The following is a 17,928-nucleotide window of genomic DNA, read 5'->3' as shown; positions in this document are numbered from 1 at the left end:
CTGTTTACACCTGATCACTTTATGCATTTTCTCTGATCAGATAGCTATCCGACTGTGAAAAGAACTTGTGTAAATGCCTTCTGAAATGCTTCTGAGACAGATTTAAATCCGTACACTCAAACCACTTCAGGAGGTGGTCTGGGATGCATTCCAGGCGAAACTGGACAAGTGTAAATGCATCACTGCAGATGACTAGCTGAATATCACTTCGGCAAGCTGAATATCACTTCACACATTTATGTGGCCAGGTGTAAATGGAACAAATCAGATAAATATCAGATCACTAAAATCACATAAAATGACCAAGTGTAAACAAGCCCTTAGATATCACATTGGATGTGCTTGTAGATTTATTTCCACTGAACTCAAGACAACAGTTACAGCTGGTAGCTGACCGGTCGGAAATAGACACTGAAAGGGAGAAGTAAATAGCAGGGGTTGTGAACATGGGTGGGGGATTAGAAGCTCCTGCTTTCAGATCCCTTTGTGCCAAGGGGAGGAGAGAAGTGGAGAGAGGGTGGACCAACCCCAAATCTACTGCCTGTTGTAAAGAAGGGAGGGAGAGAGAGAGGACTAGAAAAAGTTAGTGCAACAGAGGTGATGGACTTAGTCCAGTAAGAGTGACAGGGAACACACAAACTCTTCAGAAGGCTGAGAAGAACATGCTGGTGGACTTTCATTGCCTTCAAAACCCAGAGAAACATACATCTACAGCAATTAACACAGTTATCTGCTGATCATCTAAGGTCTTCAAAGCCCACTTCTCTTTAACTTATTATTGAAATTCTTGGGAATTTGTACAACTTTGAACATTTTAAAGAACTCCCAAGGACTTGAAACTAACTTGAAAGTTTCACCTTGATTTAATTTAATTTGAATTTTAAATCTCCTTGAGAAGAAGGCCTGAAGCGGTACTTGTCAGAGTTCTTAAGTGAGGATTTGCATCAAGACACAGACAGAGGTGTTTAATAGAGGACTTTAAGACTGAAGACCTTTCCACTGACACAGAGGACATACTGACAAGGAGAGACAGTGTGGGGTTACGACAGACAGAGAGAAAGAGAGAGTGGGAGTGAGTGGGAGAAGAGAGAGAGAGAGAACCCACAGAGCAATTTTTGCAAGTTGTGATGACTATTTCCTCAGAGGCACTTCACACAGTTTCTCCTGGACATTGACAGATTTCGAGAGGGTGCTGTGCAATAGACTGGAATCATCTGGTAAGGTTAAGGTGAGCCCTAAGGCTCTTCTCGCTCTCTAAACCTGTTTAATTGCATCCGGCTCACCACAATGCATGTGCTAATCTTGGAATGAAGTGTTAAACACCTGTTTGCGCTCGGCCGAGTCGCCTTTTTGTAACGCGCTGAGATCGGGGGTTGTTGTGTGTGCTTGGGTAATCGCTTCTAAGCTTCAGCCTCCCACTACGCTGCTGTCATGGCTTGTATGGGTAACATCTGTCACCTCGGGCAACATCTCGTTCTGATGGTTTAAGTTTGGGTTAATCTTTGCTGGGCAAAAAAAAAAAAAAAAAGTCCTGTGAGGTTGCTGAGGACAATGGAAGTGAAAGAATTTGGGATGGCATGTTTTAGTGGAAATGGGTAGTTAATTGGTAATAAACACACAATGGTTGTTATCAGCGAGGGTCCCAGACGCAATCGAAGACAACAAAGCAGCCGTGTCAATAATGACATCTGCGAGCATTCAGACCAAAAGAATCATTTCCATGTGCTGTCAGAGTCTAGACAGGATAACGAACACACTGAGGTGTTATTTATGGAAAGGGGCATAAAAAAGTGGTTTAAAACAGCATGAAAGGAAAAGCATTGGTGAGGGGGGGTTACACAATGTATCTTTCAGTTTTATGATCTTGTATTATTGGTTTTGGAAAATGAAATGGATGCAAGACTGGGATGGAGAGATGTAAAGCAAGCTACACATCCCAATCCCAGAGCGAAATGATTCGATGGGAAGGGATGCTGGAGAGTTGACTGTGGATGTGACTCTTTGTTTCATTCCCAAGGAATCTTTTTTCTTTCCATTTGTAGTAATCGGAGTGGAGACAGACTTCCAAATCAGGCTTTATTCAGCCACAGTTCTGTTTGAATAAGAGAGAGCTTATGGATGAAGGTGTTTTCAAAATCAGACTAGTACCCTCTTTATTGACAGACATGCCATGGCAACAAAATACACAAAGCCCATAATTGCAACTGTATACAAAGCACTCAGGATGTTTTATACAATGGTCTAGACCCAGGGTTTTCAACAAAGGGTCCCTGAAGGTACTCCAGTGGTTTGCAGAGAGGATAAAATATGTAGAATTGACTTATATTCTCTGATTATAAACTACTTATTTTTTAAGTATACTATATTCATGAAAATGTTTTAATGAAAGCTTTCATAAAGTCTTATCCAAACAAATCTAGCTCTAGCTCACAAATCTTCTCATACTGGGGGTCCCTCTAGCTGCATGGTTTGTAAAGGTTGGAAGCTATTTGTCTAGCACTATGATGTCATTAGTATTTGCAGGTATTCATACCTATGTTTGATATACTGTATGCAGAATGGTTTAATGTGGATGTATTAACCGTACCTAAAATGTATTTGTATTTACATATGCACAGCTTTAGAAAGGTTTGAGACATACATATTATTTTTATAATGCATCATTTCTTTATTAAAACTCATGTAACAATACAGTAAAATCAATTTATTAATTGGAGGAATTCAATGATTTATTAACCTAAAAGGATTTGCAAATACTTGCATGCCTGAAGTTTTCAGTATAAAAATCTTATTTCAGATGCTGCTGGTACATTATTAAAGTACTGTATACTACTGTTCAAACTTTTTTTTGTATACTACTGTCCAAACATTTATTTGGATGCAATACATTTACGAAAAAATGACAGTAAAGACAAGTATAATGTTTTATTGTGTTTATGATAAACCAAAAAATAAAGAAATAAAATAAAGCAGTAAATCCTACCTACCCTTAAACATTAAGAGTATCTACAATTTCTAATGAGATCATGAAAACTGTCATAAAATACCTAAAAACTGATAAAACATTTGAGTTTATTGCAACTTAAATTTATGTCTGCTACAAAGCCTTCAGAAAACTTGGAATAAAAAACTTTTTTGGCATTTTACGGTAGCTTGAAAGTTTCAGTCAATAATTACTGTTATGGGAAAGGGCAACCATTCACCATTCTGCTAAACTTCAGCATCAGCATCTCCTTTTGTGTTCTTTGGAAGAAAAAAAATTAATTGATGAAAAGTACGCAATAGCATAATTTTTGGGCGAACTATTCCTTTAAATAGAACATGACACTGCGGAACATAATTACACTAATCATGCACAAATAGGTCTGTTTTGTTAACATGTAAAAGACCTGTGTTTACTCTCATTACTCTGGGTGCTCCGCTAACCTACATATTACTGAAGTCAGAGTTCATATGTAGGGGCACACAAGCACGAGTGTGAGGTGAGGACTTCGTCAGCCTTCACCAGCCTTTGTGTGTGTGTGTGTGTGTGGCAGCTTGGCTCACCCTAATGAGGAGGGGCGGAATTCAAGGAATGCCACGCTAAGGTTGAAATGAGAAGGGCAGGCGAGAGAACAAGGGAATGATGGAGCGAAAGGGAAAGACTGAAAGAAGAAATCCAGCAGTTGTGTTCTCTCAGCCCCTTATCAATGACTCAAACACTGTGACTGTGCCACAGTCAGACACATTCAGGAGTAATGACAGGTGATGCTATATGGTTTAAGATCAGAGTATTAATGTATTCATCTAAAATAAGTTAGATGGGTCTATTCAAAATACTATTGAAATTTACTATTTATTTTATTTAAAAAAAAAAGTGTTCTTTTGAATCCTGTACAAATATATCATGGTTTCCGCAAAAAAAAAAAAAAATTATGAATCACAAATTACATAATATAATAAACTGAATAACATAAGTAATTAACTAGCGCATGCTTGGAAATAAACCGGTTTCAGACAATGATTATTAACATCATTTAATAACCTGGACACATTGCATTGAGAATATGATAACATGTTTAATAGGTTATTCTGAATAAGATGAAATGTAATCAAATTATGAAATACAATTCTGCATCCTGCTTGCTACCTCATTTTCAATTCAATTTAAATTCAGGAATTAAATAACCTTCCAAAGTATATAAATAATGGTGCACAACTAGGCAGACATTGTTTCTATCAATTATTGTTCTTTTTGAAAGGGGTTTCTTTATCTTTTATGAGGAATATGTGGAATAGTTCAAAAGCAGTTCAGTCATGCTGTAGCTTGTAATCTGTAATAGAACACTGGACGAGATAAACTTCACTTTGGCCTGTCAGGGCTTCTCGAGGTGAGTGTCAGAAGGACAGGCTCTGGAGGATTTTGTTCCCACCAAAGGAGTAATGACAGCTCTCTCCGGATTAGGCAGATGTGCTTTCTCTTGTGTTGCCACTCACACAGACATTTCACCACAGACGAAAGCATTTCCATTGTCTTTTTATGCTGGTTGGGGAGCTCTAGCTCTTAGACTCAGGGTCTCCATTGAATTTCTGTATCACATGCTCTCAAACACATCTTATGTTCCACTCAGAGAAACCACAGGTATCCCCTTCCTAGACACACACAAACACTAGAGTGCAGACACACACAGAGGCACAAGCTCACACACCACAGTAAAACCACATACCACAGCATTAGCTCACACGAGATGCTGCCTACTGTAATGTCCCGGCTGTCCGACACGCTGTCAGTATATCCAACAAGTCACAAGTCAACCTATCATTACTGGTCTGTTACAGCGGCATGAGGGAGTTCCTTTGACTCTCATAAAATACACTCTAGTGGAAACCGTCATTATTTTTTCCTTTCAGGAAAAAGAAAGAAAAACAAATTTCTTTTACACTAGTGATGCACTAGAGTTCAAAAGTTTGAGGTTGGTAAATGTAAAAAAATAAATAAATAAAAAGTCTCTTATGTTGCATTTATCTGATCAAAAATACAGTAAAGAACGAAATATCATGAACTATTATAAAAATTTAAATAACTGTTTTCCATTGTAATATATATTTGGAAATGTACTATAATCCGTAACTGAGACACAACTGCACTCTTTGATGCAAGAAACAAGAGAGAGCTAGTCTATATAGCAATACGAGAAATGTATTACGAAATATCTGTTATTGAATGCAGCGATTGACAAATCAGAATTTTTTTTTTCAAGATAATATACAGCATAGCCATGGACGATGAGTAATAGGAGATAGCCAATCTGAAAATGAAAACGGTGTTTGACCAATCAGAACAGAGTATTCTAGATCATTGAAATCAACAGAAGCCAAATCAAATTTGACCTGAGCAGTTGCCTCTCCTGGAAAATCCAGCTCAAGATGGTAGCTGTGTTTTAAAACATGGAAACTGGTTTCTAGCTGGTCATTAGCTTTAAATCATCTTGGACCAGCAACAGACCAGATACTTGTTGGTCACAGCAGTTTTAGGCTGTCAGGATTGTTTATGAACAAGCCAATGATGACTTTAGACTACCTAGAAACCAGCTGTGTTTCAAAACAGGATTTTCCAATGGGCGTCTGTATATACTTCTTGTCAGTCAACAGCTTGTCAGTATGATTAGAGAGACAACAGCAGTTTGTGAGGAGTGGGACAAAATTGTCTTAACCCCTTAGCATTCCTGTAAAATTTGCCTCAAATGCCTAAAACATGCAGTGTACCGCGGGCAATACAGTGGAACGCTTACAGGTTAAACAAACATGTCTAGACAGTAGAATGGGGACATGAGAATGACAAGTTTTCATGGGACAGAAAACAGCAGGATGTTTGTGTCACACATCTTTTTTTCTTCTCAAAAGATTATATAACTTAATATCAGAGGCTGGAAATACGAAAATAGTTTGGAAGCATGAATAAGACAGATACTATGCAAACAACTGTAAACCATCTCTTATGTATGTGTGCAGTTTAAAAAGTAAGAACATGAAGGGTCCTATAAAAGCTGGATGAAAAAGAGGGATGAATAGAGAGAGACAACTAGAATTGCAATTCCATTCTATTAGAAGAATATTTCTGCACTGACCCAGCGTTGAAGTCAAGATGTGGACAGAACAGATTGCAGGTTTCCAGAGCATTTGCTGACTTCATCGGCAAAGGTCTGTTATTGTGGTTACTGTGCATAAACAACCACAATAAAATAAACAAAGTGAATTTTGTTTGCATCAATCCTCCATCTGCTCAACAGAGACAGCTTGACAAGCAGAGATGTTAATACTAGTGGTCAAATGTCTCAACCAGTAAAAAAGAATCCATCCATTAGTGCTAATATTTCTAAAAATCCCACTGCTGTTAACACTGAACCAAGTCCCCTCTGGCTGTCCTCCCAGAATATGTTATAAAACTAAACTAATGAGCAATACAATCCCATTTTCTCCAGATAACTCCCCAAAACTCTGCTGTCAGCTTTGTATGTTTTCCGTGCCATGGTGATAACAGGCTGACACAACATTTTGGACATGTTTTTGGAGAAAAAAATCTAATCTAATCTAATCTAAATCTAAACGACCAAATGCTCATTTGTTTTCTGATCTTGGTCATTAATAATTAGAGTTTGTGAAACTGCTCAATTAGAAAACAGACAGATTGTCAGATGAAGCATAAGCGGTGCCTTTTTTAGTGACTCTTTCTGCAGGTCTTCTAAATGTGAGAATCATTGAATCATTCAACCGATTCATTCAAACACACTGATGCACTCAAGCACAAACCAAGTGACAGTCTTTATGAACAAATAACTGAATTAGTCATTCGTTGAATAATGAAATAACCAGATTAAATATCTATCTTTATTAGTGGGCCATTAAATAATTCACACAAGCGATTTGTTCATACCCACTGATTCATTCATGTGTGAAACAAGTGACGGTCTTTATGAGTGAGTCACTGAATCATTGACTTAATTGATTCATTCAAAAACACTGTGTCAATGGGGAACAAATTTACTGTATTTATGAGTGAGAAATTAAACAATTAATTCAAAACAACAGATTAATTCATGAACAAAACAAGTGCATTCATCACGAGTAAGTCACTAAATAATTCACTCGATTTATTAATTGAAAAACGCTATTCCATTCATGACAAACGTATCTTCTAGGATATCGCACAGCACCACGCCACAACTCAATCGACCAGCAACTTTCAATTTAAGTAAGAATTAAAGACGAAGCACTCTAGTTATACTTTCTAGGAAGAAGTGGTATCCAAAGCTTTCACAGGCAGCCTTCCACTTCTCACTGCGTCCCCTCTTCCAGACATCCCCAGGGAGCTTTATCATTAATATACTCACTCTCTTTGATACTTGGGATAAACAACACAGACTGTCTTCAAGTCAAGAATATAAAAGGCCATCTGTTGCGTCCTTATGTAACTAGTCTTTTCATTGTGAATAAATAAATCACGTCATACCTTCCTGGAGACTGAAATCAAATGACAGACATCCATTGGAAGCAGGCTTCAGATTTGCTCTGTCTTTGCAACTATCATAGCAACATATGTTATCCCTCATACAATCAGAACACACCCTCCACATTTTACATTTCTAAAGTGACATGGATACCAAATGCGTTCTTGTGTTTAAATATGTGAGACTTAGCACAGTGAAAAGTAAAAGAAGACAGGTTTAGATAAGTGGCATCAGCGAGAACTCATTCATATGACAATTTACCAAAGCAGGGTCCTGTCAGGACACCCATGATGACCAAACGATCCATTCAGCAGAATTAAACACTCGTGTGACCCTGCAATTCAGGCAGCTCCACTGCTCTATGGGACATATGGTTTTTGTATGAGGTGTGGGTGGTCAAAGCTTGTCTGATTATGGCAACGGTGTTGTATGTATAATAAAACTATATTAATTAATTAATTATTGTTCTTGTTAATTAAAATAAATAAAAAAATGTTTAAGAAATTATAAATTCTTTTAAGATTGTTTAGCTGACAGCACTGAACAATTAAAAAAAAAAATAGAATAAACTGAAGTTTACATAACCAAGTTAAAAAAAGAACATCAGTAAAGTAGTTTTTCAAATATGTTCATTTACATTAACTTTTTGAATAAACCGATTTGCAATCATGAATCAGACAGACAATCTAATGCAACGTATGAGAGGGAAACATAAGGACGAACTGATCCACTGGAATAAATCAATGCCTACACTACATATAAGAGAGAGGATGCAGAGAGAGTGTTTAAAAGAGATACTGTACAAGTTTTACAGAATATGGGCTGCAGAGCCTCAGAATTCCCCCGCTTTGAGGGGCAGCCTGTCTACTTCAGTCTACTATCAGCCTGTCTACCATCAGTGCTGAAGGAACATGGTTTCTTGCCAGACCATTTCTCCCAGTGAAGCCTAATCTATCCCCAGAGATCAAGAGCTTCTGTGCCTGGGTTAGAAATGGGTGGCCCACTGACTCCCTTTGTAATGAGCTCTCTGGGGTGACAGACATTGAATGAGGTGCCAGATCTCCTGTCTAAATCAGTTAGGGGTATGCTAGCTTGGTTAAGAAAGGCCTGTTCAGACAGATAGAGGGCCTCCCATAGGCTTTAAGGATGGAAAAATATATCCTTAAACCCTTAGGGTGGTGTCAAAGTAAATATTTTGAGGATTACAGTTTTGACTGTTCCAAAACGATTTAGGGAATTGTATGCAAAAAGGCAACTTTGATTGTTGTGAATTATTTGCCTCACCTGGAAGTCAATTAAACACAAAAATGTCCACAAAAAACAGGCAAGTTTCTAAAGGTACGGTCACATTTGTGAAATTTTATAGAAATTGCACTGACAAAAAGGTAATTTTTTTGTTTTCAATAGTGTAGTGATATATGAAACACAACTCACACAGAAGTCACTCTCAAACCAACAGCTCTCTGTTGGTCAAAGTGGCAAACTTGTTGCAAAATCTCCATTATGAAATCACCCTTACTCGAAATTCATGATCATGCAAAAAAATATCGAACAATGGTACCAAAGTGACCAGTATTCATGGTGTTTACATTTTCAAAAACATTTTACATTTAATGACTTATAAATGTCATATAGACCATCAATAAAAGTAACTATATTTAGATAAAAAGACAAAAAAAAAAAAAAACGGTTTTAAATAGATATAATGAATTCATTTAAAAATATTGCATTTTTGGGATCACATGATACAACCAAAACTAATCTTGCCAGCAAAAGTCAAATTTTTCAAACTGAATGATTCAAGTCAAAAGGTTCTGCATGTGTCCTCTCTGTGACATCATTTTCTGATTTGTTTATCTGCATGTTGGTTTTCAAAAATCAGACATTAATAAGCAATGAAGCCATTTTTATTAACATTTGTTCTAAAAATCAGTAAAATATTTTTTTTTAAAACATCATGGCAAACTAGTTGAGGTTTTGAAAAATATATATTTAAAAGAATAAAAAATATAATAATAATAATAATCCTCCACTCATGTAATCCACAGGTGTGTGTGGTCATGGATGTTCCTGCCCTAGTATGGCTGGTGTTGCTCCTGGCGAGTGGACGGCTTCCTGAAACAGAGGGCAGCACTCAACAGTTTGACAGCAGTGATGAAGGTCCAGAGGTTGAATTCCTGTCGACCTCTCGCACAAGAAGGGCCCCCGAGCCTCCTCCGCAAGACAAGTGCTCCTACACCTTCATCGTACCCCAGCAGAAGGTTACGGGAGCCATCTGTGTGAACTCCAAGGAGCCAGAGGCTGTGCTGGAGAACCGTGTCAATAAGCAGGAGCTGGAACTCCTCAGTTCTGAACTACACAAACAGAAGAGACAAATCGAGACTCTGCAGCAGCTTGTAGAAGTTGATGGCGGTATCGTCAATGAGGTGAAGCTTTTGCGCAAGGAGTCCCGTAATATGAATTCCCGAGTGACTCAATTATACATGCAGCTGCTGCATGAAATCATCCGCAAGAGGGACAATGCGCTGGAGCTCTCGCAACTGGAGAACAAGATCCTCAACCAGACCTCTGAGATGCTGCAGCTTACAAACCGCTATAAAGATCTGGAGCACAAGTATCAGCACCTCGCCTCACTTGCCAATAACCAGTCAGCACTAATTGCCCTTCTTGAAGCACAGTGTCAGAGAGGACCACCGGTTGTGGTCCCCAGGGTTCCGGTCCAGCCTCAGCCCCAACCGCAACCTCAACCTCAACCCAGACCCTCACCACCCCTCAATAAACCGTACCAGCCGCCAACCTTTAGCCGCAACAACCAGATCACCAATGAGATCCAGAGCGATCAGAACCTCAAAGTGCCACCTGCCCCACTTCCCACCATGCCAGGAGGAACTCACAGTCCATCCACAACAAACAAACCTTCCGGTGAGTCTCTGCTTCATTCCTCCAGAGTTGCATGTACTATTTGAAGGGAAACCAGAATAAAAATAATAAAATACTTGCATTTTGAGGAAACCGATTATATGTTTTACAAAACCTTCCTCCAGAAAACAAAACCACCAAGCCTCAACTATCCAACACATACACTACCTTTCAAAAAAAAAAGAAAAAAAAAGGAATTCATATTTTGCTTGAGGAAAGATGCATTAAATCGATAAAAAATTACAGTAAAGACATTTATAATGTGGTCTAAAAATAACTGGTAACACTTTAGTATAGGGTCCAATTTACACTAATAACTAGTTGCTTATTAGCATGCCTATTATTAACATATTGGCTGTTTATTAGTGCTTATAAAGTGCATATAATGCATGACAACCATAATCCTACCCAATACCCTAAACTTAACATATACCTTATAAACTATTATTAAACAGCAAATAAGGAGTTTATTGAGGCAAAAGTCATAGTTAATGGTTAGTTAATAGTGAGAATTGTACCCTAAAATAAAGTGTGACCAAATAACTTTTTGAAGTAGAAAAATTTGTACATAAATGTCAGACACAACATCAATAGTTATTGACATGAAATAATTCAAAGCATGATTGTGCAGTTATCAGTTCTCTCACAGTCCTCCATCATTGTTCAGCACTGCCTATCAAAGTTCATTCATCTCAAATTCTCTCTGCATAGAGACCCGACGATAAAGCGTCAGTTGTTGTCTCAGCTTTGAAATGTCAACATCTAGTTTGTTAATCTGGTCAGATGATGAATATCATAAACAGTATTTTGTGTTGAGTCATACCCATGGGTGGGATTGTAGCACAAGACAACAAAAAGTTATGATCTATTTAATACAACTGATCAGTTTTAGTCTGAACTTTACATTTCATTTTACAAGCCTTTAATTAGCAAAAATAAAATGTGAAAAGCCTAATTTCGGGGGTTAAATAATCCAGAAAAATTTTATTTACAAAAAATAAAAAAAAAAAAATAAATTCCTGTATGTATTTTAATGAACACTTATTGCTTTATTGCAATGAACATGACTGTTTATCTCAATCAAAAGGAGCTTTCATGTTTTTTCAGCAGTTTTTAATAAATTTTTTTATGTGCTTATTATAATGCATTGCAATATTATAAGACGATCATGATATCATTTTTTTCTTATATCATCCAGCCCAAAACCAACATGGGGGTAAAACCATCCATTTATTATTTAAACCAAGACAGCAAAAATTAAAAAGGCATCTTTCAGTGGCTAAATTTCCACTCCATCTGGTGACATGAGCAATTTCCTGGCTAGGTCTGCCTGCATTAATAGCAGAAGGTTACACAAACTCTCATCAATGAGAGTCAAGCTTTCACAATGGGACTACAGTATGAAAAAGAGCTCTGGAAGGAAACAAAGGGAAAGATTCTGGACGGAAGACAAAAAAATAAATAAGCGAAGGAAAAATGACAGAAAAATCAGAAAAGGTCTAGAGTTGCCGAGTTGGGGAATGCACTGTTTTTGACCGCAAAATTTTGATGAAAATACAGTAATTTGACTGAACCTTAAGATGGGAGTCGTGGCCCTTGTAACCCGAAGGTTGCAAGTTCGAGTCTCAATGCCAACAGGAATTGTAGGTGGGGGGAGTGAATGTACAGCACTCTTTTCCATCTTTAATCCCATGACTGAAGTGCCCTTGAGCAAGACACCGAACCACCAACTGCTCCCCAGGTGCCGGAGCAAAAATGACTGTCCACTGCTCTGGGTCTGTGTTCACTTCTGTGTTCAGTGTACTGTGTGCACTTAGATGGGTTAAAAGAAGAGCACTAATTCCGAGTATGACTGGAGAAGGAGCAGGGGAGGGAAGGAAACAGAACTCTATTGAAGTGAAGTCATTTATTCCAGTGTTTCCAGACATGCGTGACCCAGACATCCCACGCAAACACTGCGCTCTATCAGGCCTGGGCCTTCCTGCTAGAGAGAAATGGTCTGCTGATGGATTTGCAAAGTTGTTTTAACATGACCCACACCACTGAAAATCTGTCAGGCCTCTCAGTTTCCTCTTCCTCCCTTCTTCCTACCATATCTCCTCTAAAGCTCCCTTGACTTGATGGATTCATGTTCATCTGCAGTTCAACACCTCGTTCATCTCTGTGAATGTTAGTTAGGTTTTTTGTAGTAAAAAGCCGATTTTCTTTCCACTGTCTTTCTCCTCCGCCATTACACTGTTTTTGTTCAGATGGCTCTCATTCCATCTCTCTCTCACACACGACTAATCTAAACTTTGTCTATTTGTCTGACAGACGTAACAGCTGCCTTTGTCTAAACTTCTCTCCATAAAGCCCCCTAAACAAGGTCCAAAATATTGTCACTTTAAAACAGCAAATCCCACAGGAAATTAGAAGTGACTCATCTACTCATTAATATCATTGTTCTCGCTAGAAACAAATGATTCAAATAATGTGCCTTTGAACCTGCTTTCAGCTTTAGTTCTGTTCCTGTCTTGATTTCCATTTTTTTCTTCATATACTTGTTTTGACACTAATTTTGTATTAAGTGGCAAGTTTCCATGGTGTAAAATGTTCTACAACCAAGTAAACAGAAGGGGGCTTAAAATGAGTTTCTAATTTGCTGACAAGCAGACTTCTCCAAGGGAGAGCAAGAAACTGGTGACTCAAAGATAATGAGGCAAAGAATGTGGAATGATGTGCTTTTATTAGGATTAGGGCAAAATGTGCTCGAAATTTAACCCAAAATACTGATAAAACCTCTAATCTAGAATAACTTTGGGCAAAATAAAAAACTAAATTTGCGAAACAGAAATACATTGAGATTCAAAGGTCTTACAAAACAGTAAAACTCTTCTAATTCATACAATTCAATAAATATCAAATGGTAAGATATTTTATATATGAATACAAATTTTGAATTGCAAATATTAATGTTATCCATTACGTTAAAACATTATTGAACATTTATTATATACTAATTTATCAATTTGTTTTACTTAATTTTAAATGTTATCAATTTCTTTATTGTTTTTAATACTAACACTACTACACGTCTTAATTCTCATAGTTATTAAATATATTATTCAATTAAATAACAGATGTCTGAATGTTTTAATTAAAAAAAAAAAAAAAGATAATGATCTATTGACCCCGATAGAAGAGAAGCTGTTTAATACATGCTCCTCCTGGGATTGTGAATGCTGGAATGGATTCAGTTTTGTTCGCAGTAAGGAGCTAATGAGCCAATGCGTTGTTATGTTAAATTTGTCAGGTAATGTGATGGCTCCTATTCTGGCATGCAGTTAAAATCCACCAGCCAGAGAGATTTCAGAGACACAGACAGAACCCGATTCACTGGAGTGTGCACCGGCGGTCTGGGGTCTGTTATCATAAATGCAGCCAGAAATATCTAAATTATTAAGTTAAAAGAGTGTGAATTGTAAGTACTGCTGCACATCAAATACCAGTGAAACTGACTGGAGTAACATTTCGGTACAAGAAGAGGTTGGAGTGACTGTAAGTGAGGGCCAGCCGTCAGGCATGAGACCTACTTTTTATTAGCTACAAGTTGAGAGTAAACACTAAAATGTTCCAGGCTACTGTAAGTAAGCCACAAGGCCTCTGCAATCCTTTGGGGCTGAGATGTAAGATAACTGAAAGGTCGTCTGCCAGATCTGACAGTAGGGAAAGTATGGTTAAAATACACAAACAATAATTTAACATGAGATCATTCAATTGTATAGTGCTTTTCACAATACACATTGTTTCAAAGCAGTTTTACAGAAAATGCATGCGTCTACAAATCATCTGCTTCAAGAGTTTAAGTCTACTTTCCCTACTGAAAAGATCATTATATGAATTATTATATGAAGCCTGTCACGCTTTTTAAGTAGCATTATCAGCTTCATCAGCTAGGCTCTAGTGAATAGAATATTTGTGCTGCTCCATTCGGTAGACCAACACCAAACCAGCCAAGACTAACATGGAGGTTTCTTCTTAGCTGGTCTTCCTCCAAGCTGGTTTAGTGCCCACGTTGGGAGACCAGCTTAGTCTGGTTTAATATGGTTTTCTTTGTTTTTTTCTCCAAACAGGATGTGTATCAACTTGTGTCCTGTGCTTACTATTTAAAAAAAGAAGATCAGAGCGACAACAAAACCCAAAACCCAATTTTTGAATCAGGGAATGATTTTGAAGACAGACAGCTAAATTATGGATGTTCTTTTGGTTCTCATTGGAAAACTATGAAAATTGGAGCCATTTTTGACACATCCCTATAAAAACACTGCTCTATGCCCAGGGAACTTTGAAAGTGCTTGCTAATATACTTGCTACTGCATTATTTATCAAATGGGCCTTTCTTTGGCGTCCGTGCCAGCGTTATGTTTGGCTGAAATATCAGCGGCAACTTCCCAGGCCAGAATGGCAGCCAAGGTCAATCCCCTTTTTACGTTAAGAGCTTTTCCAGCTGTGCCACGGATGAACAAGAGACCTAGCGGGAGTAGATGCAACTGAGAATGGCGTGCAGCGGGATCCTGAGTATGACTTACTTTGATCATACAATTGCCTCAGCTTTGCACCTGAATATCTCTTCAAGTCAACAAGTATTCTCATATACAATTTGACAGCAACAGGCAGGAGACTTTCTATAAAAATCTTGTGTGTTAATCTTGTTTTTTTTGTGTGTGTTTTTTCAAGGTCCCTGGAAGGACTGTCTGGAGGCTCTGGAGGACGGTCACACTAACAGTGGCATGCACCTAGTGAAGCCAGAGAACACCAACAAGCTGATGCAGGTGTGGTGTGATCAAAGACAGGATCCTGGCGGCTGGACGGTCATCCAGAGGAGAATGGACGGCTCCGTCAACTTCTTTAGAAACTGGGAGACATATAAGGTGAGCCAGGAATAGAAATTCTAGACATAATTATTATGATTATCAATGTAAAAATAGGGGAAATTAGCAGTCTCATTAAATATCATATCTCTAAAGTAGACAGAGGTGATATATGCCTTCCTTTAGCAATGGTGATAAATTTAACAAACAAGTGAATTTATGTTTCTTTTGTAACAACTTGCTTACGTTTTACCTTTGTCACTTAATGTCACATGGTCTATAACTCTTGACGTAAGCTGAACTGTATGGCAGTTAACATACAGAACCATGCACTTAAAGAGGTTTAATGAGGAACATTTGCCAAACAGAAACTACCACACTGCGCTGAAATGCCTCAATGCAAATAAAAACCATTTCATGTAACATTAATATGATCTATATGTATGTTTTATTTATGACATATACAATATGTAATATAATAATATCTCAAAAAGATGCCTATTGATGCAAAGAATGTGCTGGCTAATGAAAAGCCTACCAGCAAAACAAGAAAGGAAAAAAGGAAAAAAAAATAAAAAAAAACAAAAGCAAATGAATTTTTTTCAGCCTCAAGGACATAACAAAAATAATATAGAGTAAGTAATGTACACTAAAATAAATATTTTACTTGGTCCGTCAAATACTCAATGGCAGATGCTCCTCTGTTTTGTTACAGCAAGGCTTTGGAAACATTGATGGAGAGTATTGGCTGGGCCTGGAAAATATATACTGGATAACCAACCAGGGGAACTACAAGCTGCTGGTCACCTTAGAGGACTGGTCTGGACGCAAGACATTTGCAGAGTATGCAAGTTTCCGCCTTGAACCTGAGAGCGACTTCTATAGGCTTAGGGTGGGCCGCTACCACGGTAATGCTGGTGACTCCCTAACTTGGCACAACGGGAAGCAGTTCACCACTCTGGACAGGGATCATGACGTATACACAGGTATCAGTAAAATTTGATTTCGATTTTATAATTTATTTACTGACCCATATATATTTTACCTATGTGTTCTTTACCTATGTACCTATGTGTTTAAAAATGTGTTTGTTTTTTTCCTCAGGCAACTGTGCCCACTACCAAAAAGGAGGCTGGTGGTATAATGCCTGTGCCCACTCAAATCTGAATGGCGTGTGGTACAGGGGAGGTCACTACCGCAGCCGCTATCAGGACGGCGTGTACTGGGCTGAATTCAGAGGAGGCGCCTACTCTCTCAAGAAGGTTGTGATGATGATACGACCCAACCCCAACACCTTCCACTGAGCAGCACATAAACAGTGAATGAACTGATAACTGTTCCCATGATTGCCGTTCACCCTATAAAGTGTGATTAATTTGTGGTTTGGCTTCCTACATAACATAGTTAACATGTGACTAAAGGAAAAACAGTGTCTTGGCTGATGTAGCTAAGGGTGAACACTAAATTATCAGGGACTACAAAAGAAAGCTCTATCAAGTGCTATTTACAACACAGAAAATGAATTATGTTGAATTGGCCCATTTGCATTACAATAACTGTCACTAGGAAGTCATCTAATAAAATATAATGAACAAGATGTGCTTTTTCACTCTAGTTCAGACATATCAAATGAAACCTGTTCATCTTTAAATATACAGTGCAGTTGTGAATGTGTTGTTAAGAATTATTGTATTAAATAGTATCAGTATTAAATAAGACACAGGACATCCAATCCAGTGATAAATAGCGAATGCTTTCCTATTTTATTCAAAGCTAAGAGAAAATATATTTCCTGATGAGATAATTGACTTATCATTTATTTCAGGAATCTCATGTTTAAAATTAATAGAATGTTGTAGTTAAAAAAACAAACAAAAAAAAACAAATTTGCATAATTAAACAAAAACACATCTTAAAACAGTCATCAAATGCTCCATCTAAACTGTATTTACTGTGTAAATTAACTGTTGGTGACAAATGAGATCCAATATGTTCATGTACATATAAGCGTAATATTGTTGAAAATAATGTGTAATTTGTAATATACTGTAAGTGTAACTGATTTCCCCAAGTGCTGTCAAACTGTTGCAATAAAGGATGTACAGCTACAGGCTTTGTCTGTGAATGGATTGAACATCAATCTACTACAGCTCTCATGGTTCTGCTGTTTATACTGACCTGACAAGCCAATGTAAAAGGGAAAAGCACAAACAATCCATTCGAAAATGCTACAGGCAACACTTGCTAAATCTAAAATCTAAGAAGCAATTGTATTTGAGGATTTAAAACCAGGAATTCAAAATTTGAACAATTTGATTTAAATAAATAAATAGGCTGGTTTTAGCTTATAGCTTCTTAAGTAGTTCACAAGCTTCATTAAGGCTAATGTTTTTTTTAAACTGCACATTTCTATTGCTAGTGAAACTGGTAAGGTATTGGCTTTATACTTTCAAAACAATGTCATGATTAAATGATTAATTTGATTTGATTAATAAAAAAAATAAAAAAATAAAAATCATGATTTTACAACATGTGATGCTGTGCAGTTTTCCCCATTATCTTCTATTCCAAGTGTAATACAGGATACACCTTTTCAGGGGCTCTTTTTGTGCGAACTAAATGTATCAATCATTTTCTGCAGTAAAACCAATAATACAAGTTGTACTAAATAC

At 37.4% G+C, this 17,928-nt stretch overlaps 2 protein-coding genes across 6 annotated transcripts in view; one reads left to right on the top strand and one right to left on the bottom strand.

Annotated features, from left to right (window-relative positions):
* Nucleotides 1-17,928, bottom strand: part of LOC132114433 (ras-specific guanine nucleotide-releasing factor RalGPS1-like) — a 96,081-nt gene that overhangs the window by 43,461 nt on the left and 34,692 nt on the right. The window lies entirely within an intron of this gene.
* LOC132114434 (angiopoietin-related protein 2-like) lies at nt 590-17,366 on the top strand. 3 transcript variants are annotated; one of them, XM_059522553.1, is made up of 5 exons: nt 590-1,217; nt 9,536-10,409; nt 15,123-15,316; nt 15,972-16,242; nt 16,361-17,366. In XM_059522553.1, exons 2-5 carry the CDS (start codon nt 9,548-9,550, stop codon nt 16,558-16,560), a joined length of 1,527 nt encoding a protein of 508 aa, XP_059378536.1. In that variant the 5' UTR covers nt 590-1,217; nt 9,536-9,547; the 3' UTR covers nt 16,561-17,366. The 3 variants fall into 3 exon arrangements, with proteins under 3 accessions (XP_059378536.1, XP_059378535.1, XP_059378537.1); XM_059522552.1 differs by having other exon boundaries at nt 590-1,222; XM_059522554.1 differs by having other exon boundaries at nt 590-1,228.

This window comes from Carassius carassius, chromosome 34 (genome assembly GCF_963082965.1).
Source record: "Carassius carassius chromosome 34, fCarCar2.1, whole genome shotgun sequence".
NCBI classification, from domain to species: domain Eukaryota; kingdom Metazoa; phylum Chordata; class Actinopteri; order Cypriniformes; family Cyprinidae; genus Carassius; species Carassius carassius.
The sequence above is the reverse complement of the archived record's forward strand: the minus strand, read 5'-3'. Positions and strand labels throughout refer to the sequence as shown.

Bases quoted from the DNA above. Each gene is read 5' to 3' on its own strand.
- LOC132114434 (XM_059522553.1), top strand. From the start codon at position 9,548: ATGGATGTTCCTGCCCTAGTATGGCTGGTGTTGCTCCTGGCGAGTGGA. The intron at 15,317-15,971 runs GTGAGCCAGGAA...GTTTTGTTACAG, and splicing joins GAAACTGGGAGACATATAAG to CAAGGCTTTGGAAACATTGA. The intron at 16,243-16,360 runs GTATCAGTAAAA...TTTTTTCCTCAG, and splicing joins GGATCATGACGTATACACAG to GCAACTGTGCCCACTACCAA.